The sequence below is a fragment of the Lepidochelys kempii genome, chromosome 8 (assembly GCF_965140285.1).
Source record: "Lepidochelys kempii isolate rLepKem1 chromosome 8, rLepKem1.hap1, whole genome shotgun sequence".
In the NCBI taxonomy this organism is placed as follows: domain Eukaryota; kingdom Metazoa; phylum Chordata; order Testudines; family Cheloniidae; genus Lepidochelys; species Lepidochelys kempii.
In genome coordinates this window covers 30,904,219-30,925,971 of record NC_136387.1, presented here as the reverse complement: position 1 = coordinate 30,925,971, position 21,753 = coordinate 30,904,219, and the positions used below count along the sequence as shown (strand labels likewise).

General features: G+C 39.9%; 1 protein-coding gene across 1 annotated transcript in view; it reads right to left on the bottom strand.

Moving 5' to 3' along the window:
• The window catches only part of DOCK2 (dedicator of cytokinesis 2), a 501,344-nt gene that overhangs the window by 413,800 nt on the left and 65,791 nt on the right, over positions 1-21,753 (bottom strand). The window contains exons 11-18 of the mRNA XM_073355961.2: positions 19,417-19,492; positions 16,836-16,912; positions 16,353-16,478; positions 13,711-13,835; positions 7,251-7,349; positions 3,631-3,703; positions 3,441-3,544; positions 49-232 (exon numbers count right to left, since the gene is read on the bottom strand). Coding sequence (XP_073212062.1) covers positions 49-232; positions 3,441-3,544; positions 3,631-3,703; positions 7,251-7,349; positions 13,711-13,835; positions 16,353-16,478; positions 16,836-16,912; positions 19,417-19,492 — 864 coding nt within the window. The remainder of the gene's footprint in view (positions 1-48; positions 233-3,440; positions 3,545-3,630; positions 3,704-7,250; positions 7,350-13,710; positions 13,836-16,352; positions 16,479-16,835; positions 16,913-19,416; positions 19,493-21,753) is intronic.

Here is a 21,753-nt window from a genome sequence, read left to right as displayed (position 1 = left end):
GTGTAATAGCCTTTTTCAAATGCTTACACAAGAATATGAACTGCATACCATTTTGAGTTAGCTTTGTTGAACAAACCAGAGTTGAAATAGAAAAGGCATCCCGTGTGCTTACTGAGAGTCCTCCCACACTGCTAGCACTTCGGCTTAAGGTCAATCCTTTATTCTCCACATGTTGACGAGAGGAAGGTAGAGTCAAATAAGCACTGGCATCCTCCATTTTCTTACTATCACCCTGAAAAGATATTAGTTATGTATTATTTGTATTGCAGGAATGCATAGGAATCACAGTCCTGGACAAGCATTGGGCACTGCTCAAACATAACAAAAAGAGGGTCCCTGCCCCCAAAATAGTTTACAAAGTAAGCATAGGTAAGAGAAAACAGGTGACTGCACACAGACGGGGGAGCACAAGTAAATACAAACAATGCTGGTCAGGAAGAAAGTTGCAGTCGCGACACACCAGCAACCTCACCACTGTCAAGATTTTTTTTCTAGGCACCACAGGAAAAGTTTAAGGAGGGGTGACTTTAAGGGTGCTCAAAGGGTGCTCCTTCTCATATGCAAAGGGCAGCCCAGAAGAAATTGGAAAGGTGATTGTTTGAAAATGTAATAAGTGGACAATGCTGGCTGGTACCAGTGGCAGAATGCAGGCTGGAGTTGACCTCTCAATAGCACATGACAGAGAAGTAAAGTGGGGATAGGACATGAAGGGCCTTGAAAGTGGCAAAGTAGTTTGTGTTTGATGAAATGGAGAAGAGAAGAGGACAGTGAAGGGATGCAAAGAGGATGATGTGATCAAAGCAAGAATCCTGGAAATTTTTCTTTGAAGCACCATTTTGAATGGCTACAAGGGCGGGGGGGAGGGGGTCGAGACTGCATAATTCAAGGTCACAGAAGATGATGTTGCAGTAATTGAGATCTAACAGGAGGGTGACCTGGATTATCTGGATGGAGGGGAAGGTGATATCTTAGAGATGTTATTCAGGAATAATCGGCAAGTTGTAAAACAGGAGATTATTTCTTCTGATTTGAAGACATTCCATAGAGAGTCAATCAAAACAGAATTGTGGTGTTTGGCCTTCTAAGAGAGGCTGTGAATAGTGATGAGCCAAAGAAAATGACAGCATAATTTTGTATCAGGCGAAGTTAATCTGTATTCTGTAAAATTATTTTAGAGGTCCTCTCAATAATTTTATGCACTTGGATATTGATTAGGGAGGACAGATACTACAACAGACTGCATTCAGTTTGTCATAAAATCCAACTTGATTACATTGGAATGATTCAGAAATGAGAAATTAGGGAAAACTATACTCAGTTGACAATTAAGACTAGAACTGAAAACAGTCTCCCCAACACAAGCTTCTAGCAAAAGAAGCCTATTAAAATGAAAAAAACAAACGAACAACCACTTTAGTCAGATTATGAAATGGTAGGTACTAGGGAAGGAAAATAGAATATACCTAACTACAGCTCTTGGAATAGCTACTTGCACCATATAGTACATCCATCAGTTCACAGTTTGTACCCAATATTGTTGCAACTATTCAAATATCATGACTGTTCAGGTTTGAAGCTGAATTTCCAGACCATATCAGAAGGTGCAACTGCCAGCCTGTAGACCAAGTGTAGCAGATGTGGAGGAGAGTGCGCTGACCTGAAATTTACTCGGCACAGGATTTCTAGATTCAGGAGACTTACTCTTTGATATTTACCATAGCTCCAAAAGGTTTGGCCTGTGAAAGAAGGGCTGTGTGCCAACAGACCTATGGTGTCAGTTTTTATGGTTTAAATAGTTCTTGAGATAATTCATGCGAATGCATCCCTAAGAGAAGTCAGAGATGCTTCCCAGACTGACAAGATGTAAAAAGGGGCTTGGTGCCTAACTCAGTTCAGGTTCTCACTCAAAAGCATTAAAAAAAAAAAAAAGGTTTCCATCTCATGAGGAGATGTCCATTCTCTAGCTGCAGCCAAGCAAAGCACAGGAAAACCCTGAAAATTATCAAGAGATATATTGAGGGCAGAAAGGTCACTTTTGAAGTTGAAGATGTACTAGAACATTGGCAAGTGTTGCCTGCTTCCTCAATTTTATCAGTCTCACAATTAGGATTTTTTTAAAAGAAAAAGATACATGAGAGTCACAGCTTTCATTTTGAATAGAAAGTTTCTAACTTTCAGAGAAAAGCTTGAAAACATGATTCAAGTGCACACCAAAGGACTGAACATCAGAAGGCAAAAAAAAAAAGGGGGAAAAAGCCACCACCCCTAAAAACTTTAAAAGGTATTTAAAACCTCTTGAGTTTAAAGCCCTTCCATTTCTGGGATCCTGACTCATGTTTTTAAATGCCTAGCACTGGTGTTTCTGTATTTGAATTCTAGAAGTAGCATTTCTCTGTCAGAAATGATCTATTTTCTACCACAAATATAATGTGCCAACTCAGTTTAGCATTTCTAATATATATGCTCTCGCTTAACCAGAAGTTATGGGCTTGATGCAGGAATCACTTGCTGAAATTTTATGGGTTGCATTATACAATCAGTCAAGACTGGATGATCATAATGGTCCCTTCTGGCCTCAATATTTATCAGTTTTAACACCAACAAGAGGTGGGCAAATATCTAAAAAAAACACATTAATCTCCACTGGAATTTATAAACAATTTGCTTTAGTTGTGTGCAGGCCTCTGTTATAGCTTTCCATGAATATTACAGAAAAACTAGTTTACTGGACAGAACACATTTGGAAACAACTAATTAAGTACAGGATTGATCATATTTTCAGGAAATTCATTTCCAATTCCCTGTCTTCAGTATCTGCCTGAGAAACCCAAGTTTAATATCATGCATCCAACTAGGGACAGGGCGGGGGGAAAGTCAACCATGTTATTTGTGGCCAATCAGAACAAACCAGCACTGTTCAAATGTCCAGTATCCAAATCCCTGCAACTGACCATATACAATCCACATCTTAGTATTCATTGTAATTATAAAGCAACCAACCCCTCACAAATACTAGAAAGTCACAAACTGTTCACAGATTATTCACAAGGCAGGAGAGATCATGGTAAAATTAACTGAATCATATTCCAAGCTCTAATGATGGTTTCAGTCCAGGTCTTGAGTTTTGTCCCAAGCTTCTAGAAGTAGGGACAAAGTAGACTTTAAGCAGGGCAACAAAGGTTAAAATGTGGGAACAGCAACTGTCCTGTGTCATTCTACAATGATTCCTACCTATAGCAGATGTTTGGGGTCATCTTGACCAACTCTAGAAAAAGATGAATCCAGTCTCGTCCATTCAGAGGAAGGACCACATAATTTAAGTCTTTAGTAGGATAATGAGAGGAAGACCATGGAAAATTGGGAATATCATAGAAGACTGAATAGTAAAAAAGTCAGTGAAAAAAATAATTGCTTCTATGCAACAACCTTCATTACTATACCTTTAAGACTACCAACTCATGGGAGCCATCTTGCAGAGTTGTACCATCTTCTTTCATGAGCTTTACATAGGCCATTGCAAAATTCTTTTCTCCCTTGTCTTTAGCTACAAAGTACAAAATCATGTGTTATTTTTTTTAGAAGGACTGGCAACCTTGATTGCAAACAAAAAGAATAAATTTCTGTACTTACACTCTTGAGATGACCTATGTCTGAACATGAAACGCAGATGTATTCTTTGCATGTCTTCAATGGGGACTGCCACCTTTTATAAATCAGAAGTTATAGCACATAATGAAACTTGTCTACTTTGAAATGAATATCCACCATTCCTTTAATTGCTGGGTTTAGCCACTCATGCAATCTGGGCAATTTACAAATTCTGGTTGACATTGTGAAGTTGTTCTTACTGAAAAGTGCTGCATCAAGGAATGCCTCTGTATATCAATTATTGCTGACAAGCTTGTAAGCACATCTCTTCCAGATGAGGGACAATGAAGAAGAGTTACCTTTAATGACTGTACTCTGATTGCTCAGTATATATGCTAAGGAGGAGGGTGTCTAGAGCTGGGAGAAGCCACTTCCTCCAGCCTGCGTGTAAGTAGGCTCGGGTTTGAAGAGCGGAAAATTACTAGCAGCAGGACAAAGGAGCCAGGTGTTGATGATGGGAAGTATCAACTTGAGGGAGTTTGAAACATATGCTCTGGACTGGTGAGGAAACGAAGGCAGATAAATGTATATAGACTTATTTTTGTCTAGACCTGTGTATTTCTTGTGATTAAGAGCAATAGTGGTTTAGAATCCTCTGAAAGTCAGTCTGTGCATTATGTCTTACACACATGCCCTTCAAGAGTTAACCTGCGGACACAGAGCAACCAGATGGTGGAAGTTCTCGAAGAGAGAGTGTTTAAGCTTTAGGAGAGAGAGAGAGCAGTTGGCACTGGTAACAGGGGGTAGGCAGCTGGATCATAAAATTTCAGCTTTCAGAAGAGTGTGCTAAATGGAGGATCATCGCCCTGTGAGTATGTTGAGGGATCCCAACCAGAGGCAGTGCCTGGATTCTGTTCAACTCTGGAGGCTTAAAACACGTGGGGTCCAGTGGGCTCCTCACAGCTAGAGTTGCCAGGTGTCCTGTTTTCAACCGGAACACTCAGTCAAAAAAGGACCCTGGCGGCTCCAGTCAGCACTGCCGACCAAGCCATTAAAAGTCTGGTCAGCAGTGCTGTGGGTCTAAGGCAGGCTAGTTCTTACCTGTCCTGGCAGCATGCTGCATCCCGGAAGCAGCCAGCAGGTCCAGCTCCTAGGCAGAGGGGCCACAGGGCTCTGCGTGCTGTCCCCAACTCGAGCACCAGCTCCACACTCCCATCGGCCAGGAACCGCGTCCAATGGGAGTTGGGGAGCAGGGCCGTTGGGCGAGAGCAGCGCTCAGAGGACCATGGCCCTCCTGCTTAGGAGCTGGACCTGCTGGTCCCTTCCGGAGCACAGCACACTGCCAGGACACCTTAGCCCTGCTGTGCCACTGACTGGGAGCCGCCCGAGGTAAGCTGCACCCAAACCCAACCCCCCCCCCCGAAACTCAGAGCCCCCTCCCACACCCTGAACCCCTCATCCCCAGCCCCACCCCAGAGCCCACATCCCTTTCCTCACCCCAACTCCCTGCCCCAGGCTGGACCCCCGCACACATACCCTGAACCCCTCATTTCTGGCACCACGCCTCCCACACCACAACCCCCTGCCCCAACCCAGTGAAAGTGAGTAAGGGTGGGGGGGAGAGAGCCTCCGAGGGAGTGGGAATGTAGTGGGGGTGGGGGGCCTTTGGGGGAAGGGGTGGGGCCAGGGTGCTCTGTTTTGTGCTGTTAGGAAGTTGGCAACCCTACTCACAGCCATCTGGTGAGTGGGCAAGAGGGGGCACCTGACGAAACTTGAGACAGATATAACCACATGCAAAAATCAGTGCTGCTGTTTCCCACCTGTATGCTGGCCCTATAAAGCCTTGCATACACAAAACACATTTGCCTAGGCCTGGCTTCGGGAAGCAGAAGAGACCCTAGTCCTGAAATCATCTGCTTGGAATTCCTAATGAATTCCACAGTCATTAGGCACCACAGTGAAGCAGAATAGAGGAGGGTGTAAGAAAGGACTGCAGCAGGAGGAAGTAGACTGAGCTCTGGGTGCCTGGGTTTCTATTATACAGTCCAGAATGAAAATGTTCATCAGGACCAATTCCAATTTGCATGCGAGTATGGATAAAGCCATCAGTTATAGGGCAGACAAAATTTCATGTACTAGAAAACAAAAACAAAAAAGGAAAGTGAAATTGTACTGTTAATTATATGGATTTATAGAATACCTCTCAAAACCCTTTAACATCAATCATAAAGCCCTATGGAGGTAATTATACCTCTTCAGTAATGGATGAGCTGGAGTAGAGAAATATTAAATGACTTTCCCAAAGCTGCAGAGCAAGTCAGTATCAAAGCCATGAAGACAACAAGGGAGTCATGACCAGATCATCAGATCACATTCCCACCCACTCTCACACCTCTCATTCTGATTGCTAAAAGTCACAGACGCTACAAGGAAATGAATACGTTATCCAATATTAGCAGCACTCCATTAATATAAAACATTCTCATGATCTGACGGGTCACATATCAGATTTTTAAATTATATAATATAATTCTGATGTCCATCTTGTGGTTATTCCTATTTTCAGTATAGTAGTAGCTGTGTTGGTCCCAGGATATTAGCAGGACAAGGTGGGTGAGGTAATATCTTTAATTGGACCAACTTCTGTGGATGAAAGACAGACAGGCAATCTTATCTCACCCACAGAAGTTGATCCAGTAAAAGGTATTACTTTACTCACCTTGTCTCTCTTTATTGCTTAGACAGTGGTGGCTCCTGAAGTCACATGAGACTATCTTGAACATCACTAGCTACAACACAGCATTTTACACTACCTTAATCTGACTTCAAACCCCAATTTTCAAATAATTGAAAGCACAACTATTTTTCATGGCTTTCAATACAAAATCTATTCAAGTTACTGCCAAAATTTAAAACGGCAACAAGATATCAAAATGCATTTATCAGTGCTTTCAAAACTACAAACATGTTTTACAGCTGCAGATGACCTACCTTCCTCTATCCACTGTCACTACATACATTGGTGCAGTCGCAGACTTATTACACAGATTACTAACATAATTCAGCCCATCTTCCATAGCACTTTTCCAAAAAAGCATTGACTGTAGACTTGTCAAGTAACCTTGAGCCATGTTTTGTAATTATTGCCTTCAGAACCTTCCAGACTATTACAATTAAACACTCATTACATAGGTGTCTATTAGTTCTTCTCTAACAGACATCCAAGACCATAACAATCTAAAATTTACAGGAGGTTATTTACCATACTCGTTTAATCACTCAAGCTTCTCACTTTCTCTATTTTACACCAATACAGCTAATGGTGTACTTCATTTTCAATATGGCATATTCAGGACATAAGGTAAACTAAGATGATCTTATGGGTTTTGCTGCTACAACAACAAGAAATCCTAACACAGCTTTCTGGACTGAAACTTTAAGCATCACTTATCATGTATCCCAAACTGATAGTTGATGTAAGGACATACATGCAACTATATTTCAAAAATATATTTGAAATATTACAAAAAAATATTACAAAAAATGTGAGTTGTACTGTAATAGGTTGTTGTTGTTTTGGTTTGTTTGTTTGTTTTTTAGGAGAAAAGATAGGACCTGACAACTGAAGTGGAAAATATAAATGAAAAATGTTTGTGTCATACCTTTAATGTTTCCATCCAGCGTGGCTGTTTGACCTGATAGTAGAGAACTGATCTGTATTCACTTACAGGTTTGTCCCCTGCTCCCAAACAAATTGCATTCTTACACAAAAAGAGAAAAAAAATACAAACTTAGTTATTTTGTGTAAATGGCAAAACTCTCCTACTTAAGAACACTCCAACAAGGTACATATTTTCTGCATAACAGATTTACAAAATTCATCCAAAGAACTAGAAGTAAAAGCTGTTTAACTATAATAAATACTAGCATTCTAGAAATCAGAGCCATGAGGAGAAGCAGGAAGTCATGACCAGATCATCAGATCACATTTCCCATCCTGTTTCTCACACCTCACATTCTGATTGCTAAAGAAGTCAAAACACTACAAGGAAATGAATACAATTATCTAATATTAGCAGCACTCTATCAATATAAAACATTCTGAAAATTTCTGACCCTAATGGTAACCAGTCTGGTCACTTGTTTGTAACACTGATGTATTTATCGGATTTTTTTTAAAAAAATTCCATACAAAATAAGTTCCCTGATGGGCTTGCATTGATCAGTCTGTATTTTACTTGAATTATTTCTAAACCTTCAGACAGGGGTTTTTAACTCTAAATACATGCTAGTGCCAATCTTTCTACAAATCTTTAGAGGGTGCAACACTCACAACAGTATTCAGAGGCTAACTTGATTATTGGCATGAGTATAGGTTCACTATACTCAATCAATGCAATTCACCTTGTTTATTCCAGAGGTGAATTTGGCCCATTGTACAGAACCAAGAACACCATCAACCAAATTTAAATGGAAAAGCATCTTCCAATTTAAATGCAAAACAAGAATTGTTTACAGCTAGAGGCTACAGTGCTACATTTAAAGACACATATAAAAAGGAGTACAGGATATTCTGTTTATTGCACAAATAATAAAAGAAGGTTGTATTATTTGTACTGTGATAGCACCTAGAGACCTCAGTCAGACCAGCAACCCACTGTGATAGAAATACATAAGGAAGTCTCTGGCTCAAGGAGATTATAATCTACTTCAAGTATAGAAACGTCAACCATCCTACGTGTAAAATATGATCAAATGTCTTCTATTCCCACCAAGAGGTATTTTAATGCTTTCCAGCGTGTTTCTTCTTTGTTTTGTTTTTTGTACTGCAACCAAGTTGAACAATAAAAGTAGCCTTCAGCCTAGTGCATGCAGCTCTATCACCCCTTATGTGGCTCCCATTGAAATCCATGCAAGTTTTGTACACGCAAAGACTGCAAGAGAAGACTATATATTGACTAACTGAAGTACAAATAGTGTGTAGTACCACTACATAGTCGTGTTGTGCCTCAGGAGGGCATTTATTTTAAAACTTTCACAGGAGAAAGTAGGCCAGGGTCAGACATCCTGTCAGGGTTCCCTCCTCACTCTGAACTCTGGGGTATAGATGTGGGGACCCACATGAAAGACCCCCTAAGCTTATTTCTACCATCTTAGGTTAAAAAACTTTCCCAAGGCACAAATCCTTTCTTGTCCTTGGACAGTATTCACTGCTACCACCAAGTGAGTTAGACAAAGATTCAAGAAAAAGAACCACTTGGAGTTTCTGCTCCCCAAAATATTTCTCCCAATCCCTTCACCCCCTTTCCTGGGGAGGCTTGAGAATAATATCCTCACCAATTGGTACAGGTGAGCGCAGCGAAATCCCTGGGTTTTTAGGACACTAAAACCAATCAGATTCTTAAAAAAAAAAAAAAAACATAGAACTTTATAATAAAGAAAAAGAAGTAAAAGCACCACCTCTGTAAAATCAGAATGGAAGATAATTTTTACAGGGTAATCAGATTCAAAACACAGAGGATTCCCCTGTAGGCAAAACTTTAAGGTTACAAAAACCAGGGATAAATCTCCTTCTAAGCATAGGGAAAATTCACAAACTAAAACAAAAGATACTCTAACGCATTTCCTTGCTATTACTTACTATTCCTGTAATTTTAGATGTATCATTCAGTAGGAGCTGGATTATTTGCTTGGTCTCTCTATCTCCCGAGAGAACACACACAGAGCACAAAAACAAAGCTTCTCCCTCCCCAGATTTGAAAGTATCTTCTTTCCACATTGGTCCTTCTGGTCAGGTACTAACTAGGTTAATTGAACTGATTAATCCCTTACAGATAAGGGGATTCTGTACCTCTGGCCAAGAGGGATTTTATATTACTGCATACATAAAGGTTGTTACCCTTCCCTTTATATTTATGACACATCCACATAAACACAATCGCTTGAACAACCCTGAATCACAAAAAACTTCCAACAGTGGGAAGTGCCAGAATAGAGAAGGCTTGGGCAACCTCAGGAGATTTTAATTCCTTTAGCATGCAGCCAGTGCCCAGCAAATAACTTGCTCCATAAAGGGTCTAAGATGTAGGTGTTTGTGTATGGGAAAGGGAAGTTGATAAGTTGTGTTTGCTTTTTTCAGTTTTCTGGGAGGTTTAGCTGGACATCCATGCAGCTAGAGAAACCAAGGAGGACCAAGCAAAGCAAAGACACCAAAGCCCTCTCTTTTCTGGGGTTTCAAATTTCACAGGGCTCTTTTCCAAGAAAACAAGCAACAAAATCCTAGAGAAATGCCTGGGAACGCTTCCTTAAGCAGCTTATTTTATTTAATCTCTAAATGGCCAGAAAACTACAAATACAACTAGGGAAGATTTCTGTCTCTAGAACTCGCTTCCTTGTCTTTTAGAAAGTAACACTCCTCTCTTTCCTAAAAGTAGTCCATCCACTTTTAAGGTTCTGAATCTAAAGTAGGCTCAACTGGACACGATTACTTCAGTTCAGGAAGGCACTCCCAATTTAGATTCCAAAATCTCTCCTATGAATTAACTCAGAATTCCCAGGCCATTGTCTTGCTCAGTGAGACTTCCCTCTAGGGGCAGTACTAGGAGCAGGGGGCATGCTGGCAATAAGGCCCCCTCCTGGGGACTCCCTTCTACCCCCAGTACCTCTCATTTCAGGGCATATTTTTACATTTGTCGTGTTTCATTTCTACACTCAAAGTTATGCCCCAAAGTGCATTGTGGTCTGGATAGGCCCTACCCCACACCAATAGCATCCCAACCCCACTCCAAAGGGGAGTGCTCATTCGGTCCAAAAATAGAGCCACTTCTCTTGGCATCTGCTTTATTAACAAAAAGGTGTTCCCAAATAAACCTATATAAAACCCCAGGATTAAGCCTCAGCACGCTTTACTGCCTCTACAGTAACTTTGCCCCAATTTAAGTCTTCTACACTTGGTTGGCTGTAGTTTGGGCTCCTTCTCTCAGGATCTGTCTGCTCCAAACTTTAGCACTGTCTGCCTGAGGGTGTCATCATGCCACTTGCACCAGCAAGTCTGCTTTACCCCTTTCCAACAGGTTCAGCTCCAGCTAATTGGGTGTAGTTTTCAAGCAGTATCTGCCACCCTAGTACACAGCAACCACAGAAAGGCAGTCACTGTTCTCCTTGAATTTATACCCCATTTATGATTTAGAGAGGGGAAGAAAATGTGACACCCCCAAAAAGATCCAATTCTATGTCCAATTTTTGCCACCTGCTATACATCAAGCTCTTGACTGAAAAGACTCTCACAGTACAGCCAGGGATCCCACACACAGGGTAGCTAGTTCCCTGTGCTGAGGGGAAAATAGGCCAAGCTCTCACTTCTGCCTCTATTTCTACTTGGGATGGGTTTCATCACCCATCAAAAATGTAGCATCCCTCACTCATGCACATTCTGCATCCCTCACTCATGGAGCATCCCTCACACATGCTGTCAAGGTTCCTCCCCCACTCTGAACTCTAGGGTACAGATGTGGGGACCTGCATGAAAAACCTCCTAAGCTTATCTTTACCAGCTTAGGTCAAAACTTCCCCAAGGTACAAAATATTACACCCGTTATCCTTGGACTGGCCGCTACCACCACCAAACTAATACTGGTTACTGGGGAAGAGCTGTTTGGACGCGTCCTTCCCCCCAAAATACTTCCCAAAACCTTGCACCCCACTTCCTGGACAAGGTTTGGTAAAAAGCCTCACCAATTTGCCTAGGTGACTACAGACTCAGACCCTTGGATCTTAAGAACAATGAATAATCCTCCCAACACTTGCACCCCCCCTTTCCTGGGAAATGTTGGATAAAAAGCCTCACCAATTTGCATAGGTGACCACAGACCCAAACCCTTGGATCTGAGAACAATGAAAAAAGCATTCAGTGTTTTACAAGAAGACTTTTAATAAAAAATAGAAGTAAATAGAAATAAAGAAATCCCCCCTGTAAAATCAGGATGGTAGATATCTTACAGGGTAATTAGATTCAAAAACATAGAGAACCCCTCTAGGCAAAACCTTAAGTTACAAAAAAGATACACAGACAGAAATAGTTATTCTATTCAGCACAATTCTTTTCTCAGCCATTTAAAGAAATCATAATCTAACACATACCTAGCTAGATTACCTACTAAAAGTTCTAAGGCTCCATTCCTGGTCTATCCCTGGCAGAAGACCAGCATACAGACAGACACAGACCCTTTGTTTCTCTCCCTCCTCCCAGCTTTTGAAAGTATCTTGTCTCCTCATTGGTCATTTTGGTCAGGTGCCAGCGAGGTTACCTTTAGCTTCTTAACCCTTTACAGGTGAGAGGAGCTTTCCCCTGGCCAGGAGGGATTTCAAAGGGGTTTACCCTTCCCTTTATATTTATGACACATGCACACTAGATGCACACTAAATTACACATGCATAGTACTTGTTCTCGACTGTAGGTGGAACTAAAACTAAATTTGTACATTGTATTGGCCACCAGACATTTATAAATATCAGATAGCAGTGAACCCTCTATCTTAACCACTTCCTACCTTATGAAGTCATTCTTTTAAACATGAGACAAGAAGGTAGTAATATTGATACATCAAGAGGAGTAATGAGGTTTTATTTCTGGGTTCTACTGAGGAAATATAGTCATCTAAATTTGTAGAAATACATATCCCCAAAGGGTGTTTTATAATGCACCATTCTCACATGAGTTGTTTAAATTTATTCTGTGACATTTACTTATAGAAAGTGGCCTTCTCTCTTGTTTGCAGAAATAAATTGAGTGCCAGTTTTTCAATTTAAAACACATTAGTGTTCTCTATTGTGTACTATTTCTAATTCAGCTTTGCTTTTGTTATATCTAGATAAAGCAGAAGTCCAGTTATCTTCCCAATATTTATGTGCTCTCAAGATTATCTTAAATGAACAGATGAGCATTTTTGTGTAATGAAAGAGGTTTAAAAAGAGTGCTGTCTAAAAAAGAGCTTGAACTGATTGACTTAAGCTATAAATATAGACAGTGATGTGCTTTGTTTCTCATTCAGTTAGGGAGAAGGTGCATGAATAGAGTAAGATAGAAAATGTAAGTTATGATTTTATTTCTGGACATTTAAATATGGTCATTTTATTAAGTACTGAATTAATTAAGAGGTGCCTAAACTTTGGGATAAGCACCGTTAAAGAAAATTAAGTGAAGACATAAAATAGTGCTAGGTTTCCAAAAGGACTTTTACTGAGCTTCCACTTGAACATCCCCAAACTTGCACTTATGGGTTAAAATCATTACTTGCAGATGCGGGCAACAGAACTTAGAGATCCAAAGCTCTTTGGGGTGTCTTTCTCCTTCATTTTCACATGACAGATGTGCACACACACTGCTGGAGGCCACATTTTGATATTTGGCCCCATAATGAAGATTTGTTGCATCATACATGCATTAACGAGAATTCTCAATTCTGACAGCGTAAGGCTTTTTTCCAGATTTACATGGTCTTAAGAAATGTCACTGCTTTCACTCTTCTGAATACAGCACAGTTCCAAAAAGAATAGCATGAAGCTCAAAACAAAGTGGAAGAAAATCTTCCTAAACACTGGACAGCTATTAAGGTCTTGAGACAAATAAAAAGTTATACAAAAAAGGAAGAGAGACACCATGAAAAAACTAGTAAATATATACATTGCTACCTTACCTAACTCAAGCAGGCTATGCCCACCCAAGAGATAGGAATACAGTCTTTGTGTCCCATTCCTGCATTGGCTAGTTGTATAATGGAGATGGAACATTTAGTTTAACATAGTAATTACATTACTCTTCCAGGAATCCCCATGAGAAAATCTCCAGAGTCACAGTCAATAAGAGCAGATCATCTGTTTGCTCTCTAGTCAGAGATAACAGGTCAGCAAGTATCTTTTACAGGTTTATGCACACTACGTAAGGCTTTTATTAAATATAACAATTCCAGCATGACAAAACAACTCACTAGAAATAGAACACAAATGTACTGCAGGATATTACATTACAATGTTATTCAAAATTCATGTGAAGTGCAAGGCTTACTTCTAAGATGTGTTTAACATTTTCATGTTTAATGCTAATGGCAAGAGACAAAAACTTACTGGTATCACTTTTCCTTCTTCGTCACAGACACACATGATCACTTCCACATTTCTTTGGGTTGTTTTATTGTACTTATCAAAATCACCCATAGTCAGTGTAACATAAATATCATTTCTTATATCCCCTATGACAGAAATGCAAAAGAATAAAAATATATTACAAAATCAAAGGGAAACCCAAGAGGGTTTTTATAAGTAATAATGATTACTTACATACTCATCTCACTATGCTGAACTATATTAAATGAAGTTAAGTTCATTCTAAAGAAAAGTTTAAAGTGTTCTGCTTTGATATTTTCATTTGATCAAATTTTATAGTATGGTCTGAAACGAGAAAATGTGTTTCCTAAAAGGGAACTCATCTAACTCTCAGACTGCAGTGACACCTTCTGGTGAGGTGAAGTTAAGATGCTGTTGCTCAATTTGACTAATAAGATATGAAATTCTGTTTCCCCCCCCAAATGGGAGCTTTATAAAACAGCTTTTTTTGTTTTCCTCCTGTGAACAAATTGAGATGTCATCAAAACCATAATGCCACATACATGCCAGTCTGGATAATCTGAACCAAGAAATTGGCTTTAAACAAACATTTAGTAGCCTGACTTCATACATATTGGTATTTTAACTGGAACAAAAGCATAGTATGAAAGTCAAACAACTAATAAAAGCTGTAAATAATTCCTTATCTACGCAGTGATCATGAAAGCAATTTATGAGAAACATGGTACTTTTAGAATCAGAATCATAGGGTTAGAAGGGACCGCAAGAGTCATCTAGTCGGCTCCCCTGCCAAGATACAGGATTTGTTGTGTCTAAACCATCCAACACAGATGGCCATCTAGCTCCTTTTGAAAGCCTCCAGTGAAGGAGCTTCCACAACATCCCTAGGCAGTCTGTTCTGTTGTCCTGTTCTTACAATTATGAATTTTTTCCTGAGATCTAATCTAAATCTTTACATTGTATAGTTTGAACCCATTGCCTCTTGACCTGCCCTCTGTGGCAAGAGAGAACAACTTTTCTCCATCTTTTCAGGGCAGCCTTTCAAGTATTTGAAGACTGTGATCATATCCCCCCTTAATCTCCTCTTTCCCTTCAGCCTTTGCTCCTGTGGCTTACATTCCATCCCTTTGATCATGTTTGTTGTTCGCCTTGGGATCCTTTCCTTTGGTGACCAAAGTTGGACACAGTACTCTAGCTCAGGCCTAACCAGAGTCGAATAGAGTGGTACTATCGCCTCCCATGACTTGCTTGCTATACCCCAGTTAATGCAACCTAAAATTGCATTGCTTTTTTGCAACAGCATCACAATGTTGACTCATGTTGAAGTTGTGATCCATGACAACTCCCAGATCCTTCTCAGCAGTGCTGCTGCCAAACCAGTTATCACCCATTCTGTATTGGTGCATTCGGTTTTTCTTCCTTAAGTGTAGCCTTTTTTGAATTTCATTTCGTCATCTATAGCCCAGTTCTCCAATCGATCCATATCCCTTTGGATTTTAGCACTATTCTCCACAGTGTTGGCAACCCCTCTAGCTTTCTGTGAAAATTTGATCAGTATGCTCTCTATTCCTACATCCAGGTCATTAATATAAATGTAAAATAATACTGGACCCAGAACAGATCCCTGTGGAGCCCCACTCAAGATCTCCTTCCAGTCAGACATCATTCCATTAACAGTTACTTGTTGTTTGTGGTTGTTTAACCAGTTATGTATCTACTTAACTATAGTTCCACCGAGCTGCATTACTCCAGCTTTCTTATCAGAATGTCATGTGGGGCTGTCTCAAAAGCTTTGCTCAAGTCCAGGTATATGATGTCCACATTTCCCCCTACCCACCAAACCAGTCACCCTATCAAAGAAGCAAATCAAGCTGGTTTGGCATGGATTTGTTCTTCGTATATCCATGCTGGCTGCTAATGATCACCCCTTCATCCTTCAGGTATTCACCAATTGAACGTTTTATACATTTCTGTAATAGCTTCCCAGGTATCGAGGTCAGGCTGACTAGTCTATAGTTTCCTGGCTCCTCCTTTTCCCCCCTTTTTGAATATGGGCACTACATTAGCCCTCCTCCTGTCTTCTAGGACTTCCCCTATCATCCATGAATTTACAAATCTTATTGCCAGTGGCTCAAAGATTTCTTCAACTAATTCCTTTAGCACTCTGAGATGAATAGCATCAGGCCCCACTAACTTGAATTCATTCAAATTAGTCAGAAGATCTGAAATGTTCTTTACTTATCCCGATCTGCATCCCTTCCTCTTTGTCGTCTATGGTAATTTCACAAGTCGTCCAGTCACGTGTTATTTTTTGTGAGAAGACTGAAGCAAAGTATGCATTGAACAGCTCTGCCTTCCTATCATCATCTATCACCAGCTCACCTTCTCCACTGAGCAGTGGGCCAACACCATCCCTGATCTTTGTCTTCATTTAAGCATTTTTGTTTTAAATGATTTATCCTTACATTTTTTCTAAGTAATTATATTTCACTGATTGATGTAAGCTTCTAATATTTAAATTAGAAAGCACCCTGAAGTGTACATTGAAGTAAGCTCCAAGCTAAATATTACAGGTATTTATACTAGGCTTTACAGTGAAAAGGTGAAAGTCTATTTTCAGTGAAGAACAAATCACCTCCTACCTGGCATGATTATTTCAGGGAATCCCAGCTTCCTTGCAACAACTGTTGTCCTGTCAACGAGATGGGGGTAGTCCTTCCTAATCTGAGTCATGTCTCCAACAAGCATTTTCATAGTTACCCACAGACCTATAGAAAAAGCGAGAGATTATGTAATTAACAAACTTTGGAGTTTGAATTAAGTTACCATTTTTCTCTCCTCTAGAGAACTGCTTACAAATGTCACCTTTCCCACCTCCTCAGCCAAAAAACAGCTACCACTTAAACCGTAACTAAAGCCACTTCGCTCAGTGAGACAGGTGCTTATTATCTAAATAGCCTCTAACTCCCCCACAAAGATTTACATTCATCATTGTCAGCGTCACAGTATATCTAGCCCAATGACTGAAGTACAGGGACTGATTTGAAATCCAGACTAAAAAAAATATGAAACCAAGATTTATAAATACAATGTATTGTTTTGCTTACATACAAAGACTACTTTACCTTGCCCGCCACTGTCTCCTTTTGATGCTGTGACTTTTCCTAAGAGACTGTGCAAAGAATCATTCTCTGCAACCACTCTAAAGGAAAATAGAAAAAATTCCCTAGTAAGCACTGAACACACCAAATAATTAAGGAAGCAATAGCGCCAATGCCCTCAGTCATTGTTCTTTTACAACTTAAATTATTTACCAATCCCCACCACTACGCACTTAGTGATCTTCCCCTCGCTCCCCTCCCCCCCCCCCCCCCCCAGAGTAGACCAGGCCTAAGATAGTGTTGGATCCATGTCCTTTCTGGATGTTAAAGCCCAGTGACCCTATCCAGGCAATGATACCACACTCAGTGTCTTTGTACCACCCCTTTAGCAACCAGTTCTAAACCGGCTTCAAAATGTAACAACCGGTTCATGCGAACCGGCTCCAGCTCACCACTACCTATAGGAGAAGGGTACCTATAAATTTCTTAGGCTATGGAAATAAGATTTGGGTATAGTAGGTTGGGCCTGAATTACATAGGTCAGGATCCTATAAAATACCTTGTAGGAGAGTTCAGTTCGGTTCTTTGAAGTTCAGCTCTTCTAAGTTCTAAGCTCTATCTATCTATTTTATCATTCTATCAGCTCAGCTTGTGCAGTATAGTATAACTACTCAACATTCCTAACCATTGGGGAAGACAGCACCATTGCGTAATTGGGCACGCCAGGAGTGAGGCTGGTCCTTCACCTCGTATTACCGGGTCCTCAAGGAAAGGTGTGAGTATGTTAGGTTAAGTACTTATAATAGAAATTGTACAACCAGGAGTTTTGGAATTCTTTTACTTTTTTGCAGTTATAAGTTTCACTGCATTTCTTATTTTTAATGTTAATTTCAATAAAGGTTTTATCAATTTGGTATTGTCCTCAGTGTACGTGTTCTTGCCAAGCACTCCAAGAATCCTCTCCCGATATAGAACTCTCTGAGTTCTTGAACTCTGTAGTCTGAATTGGATAAGAACCTATAAATCTTCTGGTAGGATGCAATCAGTAGTGAGCCATAACAATTAACCCATGAAATTCAGGTCAACAACAGATCGTGCCTTCTTGCAAAATCAAAGGTTTTTGATATGTGTGGTTTCAGAGTAGCAGCCGTGTTAGTCTGTATTCGCAAAAAGAAAAGGAGGACTTGTGGCATCTTAGAGACTAACCCATTTATTTGAGCATAAGCTTTCGTGAGCTACAGCTCACTTCATCGGATGCATGAAGTGGAAAATACAGTGAGGAGATTTATCTACACACAAACCATGAAAAAATACACATTGTAAGGAGAGTGATCATTTAAGAAGAGCTATTATCAGCAGGAGAGTGGGGTGGCGGGAGAGAAAACCTTTTGAAGTGATAATCAAGGTGGGCCATTTCCAGCACATTTCCAGGAGTTAACAAGAACATCTGAGGAACAGTGGGGGGGGGGGGGTGAAGAGGGGAATAAACAAGAGAAAATAGTTTTACTTAGTATAATGACTCAACCACTCGCCGTCTCTATTCAAGCCTAAGTTAATTGTATCCAATTTGCAAATTAATTCCAATTCAGCAGTCTCTCCTTGGAGTCTGTTTTCTAAGTTTTTTGTTGAAGGATAGTCACTTTGAGATCAGAAATCGAGTGACCAGAGAGATTGAAGTGTTCTCAGACTGGTTTATGAATGTTATAATTCTTGACATCTGATTTGTGTCAGTTTATTCTTTTACGTAGAGACTGTCCAGTTTGCCCAATGTACACGGCAGAGGGGCATTGCTGTCACATGATGTCATATATCACATTGAAGAATGTGCAGGTGAACGCAGGCAGGTGAAGGTGCAGGCAGGTGAACGAGCCTCTGATAGTGTGGCTGATGTGATTAGGCCCTATATGTGTGGTAATCCTAATGGGTTCAATTAGTGCCTTTTCCAATACAGTTTTCCTCATCAGAAGCCAGAGGTGCATTAGAACCCCCTTCCCCTTTCCTCTACTATCCAGTTCAAGAATGCTTCTTGACACCCAGCTCAAATGACTCAGATGGAATTGTAAAAAAGGGAAGCGGGGCCAATGCTTAAGTGCTTGGCAAACTGGTATATTCTCCACAGAACATACAAACACTTGCAGTATTATGCAAAATGCCATTCAATAACGGTTTCCAATGTGTGCCTATACTTCAGCCTATATCTCCATTTATGTGTGAGTACCAATTTGAGAGTCAAAGATTGCTTTGCATTGCAATTGAAATTTGAACTTCCTTTTTCAAAATTCAGTCACCTTTCAACTTGTTCAGTAGTGTGGAGCGAAGACATCAGTTTGAGTTCATTTATACTTAGCTGATGCCCTATAAAAAACTTCCATGTCTTTGTCACATTTCACGTTAATCTTATTAATATTTTTCACTCATATTCCCATAAAATTACTTGTTTTCTTTTTAGTACTTCAGACTGTACTGACATTGATATTCATATAATGCAATTAAAATCACTTTATCTGTAATAAAGAAAAGATCCATGACAAGCACATTCACATAGCCAGAAATTTTTGCATGTAAAATGAATTGTTGTATTGTAAAAAATAAATTTGACTCTTACGGGTGAAAAGGAATGAAATGCTGCTTCTCTTCATCACTTTCCGCTTTACCTTTTATGGTATCTGTAATATCCATAACTAGAAAAGTAGAAATAAAATTCATTAATATATAAGAACATGAAAAATTATTCCTCTCTCTCACTAACATTATGCTTCAGGACAGGTATGCATTTTAAGATATGATTTTCAAGGTTATTAGATGGAAAGATATTATACAATGGTATTTCATCAGTTATTGCTAGCAATGTAAAGTACAATATATGGTTAATCTTTACCAAAAAAGTTATTTACACTCAATTGGGGTGCCATACATTGTACCTTCCCCAAGGAGATGAAATTCAATATGAATAGACTTGAGGCTAAAGCCTTTGTTAAAACCTAATAAGCTGAACTCTGTGTGTGTACAAGTTTAGAGAGAGAGAAAGAAAAAGAAAAAAAAACCTTTTCCAGGTGCTATGATATAATTTCCATGTAGAAATGGTTTATTTTAATTCCTATCCTCCCATTAACTGTTTCCAAATACCCAATGGCACTGAAGCTTAGTTTTCCAATATGTAAGTTGTCAGATGTACAGTTTTCTATTTCATTCTTCAATATTTGCTGTTCTTTGAGTTGTTTTAGTCAGCGTTGATACCACTGTACTTGTGCACGAGCCTCATGGACACAAGGCCAAAAGACTTCATTTAAAAAAAAAAAAAAAATCTATGAGCTGTCAGGGTTCCCTCCCCACTCTGAACTGTAGGGTACAGGTGTGGGGACCCGCATGAAAGACCCCCTAAGCTTATTTTTACCAGTGTAGGGTAAAACTTCCTCAAAGCACAAACTCTTTGCCCTTGGAGGGTACGCTGCCACCACCAAGTGATTTAACAAAGATTCAGGGAAACGACCACTTGGAGTTCCTATTCCCCCTAAATATCCCCCCAAGCCCTTACACCCCCTTTCCTGGGGAGGCTTGAGAATAATATCCTAACCAATTGCTTACAAAGTGATCACAGACTCAAGCCCCTGGGTCTTAGGACAATAGAGAAATCAGTCAGGCTCTTAAAAGAAACAGAACTTTATTAGAAAGAAAAAAGGTAAAAGAAGCACCTCTGTAAAATTAGAAGGGAAGTTTATCTCACAGGGCAATCAGATTTAAAACACAGAGGATTTCCTTCTGGGCAAAAACTTTAAAGTTACAAAAAGAAAACCAGGAATACATCTTCCTCTCAGCACAGAGAAAATCAAAAGCCAAAACAAAAGTAAAAAAAAGTAAACGGACGCATTTCCTTGCTAGTACTTACTAATTCTAATGGAGTTGGATTGCTTGCTTTCTTGATCTCTCTCCGGCAAGCACACAGGACAGACAGACAAAAGCCTTCCCCGCCACCCCACCTAGATTTGAAAGTATCTTGTCCCCTTATTGGTCCTTTTGGTCAGGTGCCAGCCAGGTTACCTGAGCTTCTTAACCCTTTACTGGTAAGAGGATATTGTGCCTCTGGCCAGGAGGGATTTTAAGTACTGTATACAGGAAGGTTGTTACCCTTCCCTTTATATTTATGACAGAGCATCAGTATGCGCTCTCTGCCTCCTCGTGCTCCCATATGAAGGCATAAAGGGCAATACTTCCTCAGTCCCCTTGTGACTCAAAGCCCATGTTCCAAAAAGCAGGGATGGAGAGCGAGTTGCAGGATCCATACTGACAACATCCTTAAAGAACCATAGTTGCTGCAGAGCATGGGGTTGTGTTCCAGGTCACCTTGGTTAATAGCCATTGATGGACTTCTGCTCCATGAATTTATCTAATTCTTTTTTTAACCCAGTGATACTTTTGGCCTCCACAGAATCCCCTGGCAAGGAGTTTCACAGATTGACTGTACATTGTGTGAAATACTTCCTTTTGTTTGTTTTAAAAACCTGCTATCTGTTAACGTGGATGACATGGGATAGATCACTCAATAAATTGCCCTGTTCTGTTCATTCCCTCTGAAGCATCTGACACCAGCCACTGTTGGAAGGAGGATACTTGGCTAGATGGACCATTAATCTGACCCAGTATGGCCATTCTTATGTTCTTAGAGGATATAGTACTCTGCTCCTATTAAGTGTAGACAGGATCAGGCTCTTATATTGCGTGAGATGCTGAAGCTGCACAGCTCAATAAACCACACACACTAGATTCCTGGAGAATTTTTTTCCATCAGTAATTACTACAAATATTTAAACATGCTTTCATTTACTACATATTTTATTCATGTGTTTAATCAAAGGCATTCTTCCATTTTAAGGTTCATCTTAATGCTTTTTGTCTCTGCCTTTAAATAATCAAGTTTTTAAATTTTTCATTACAAAAAAAAACA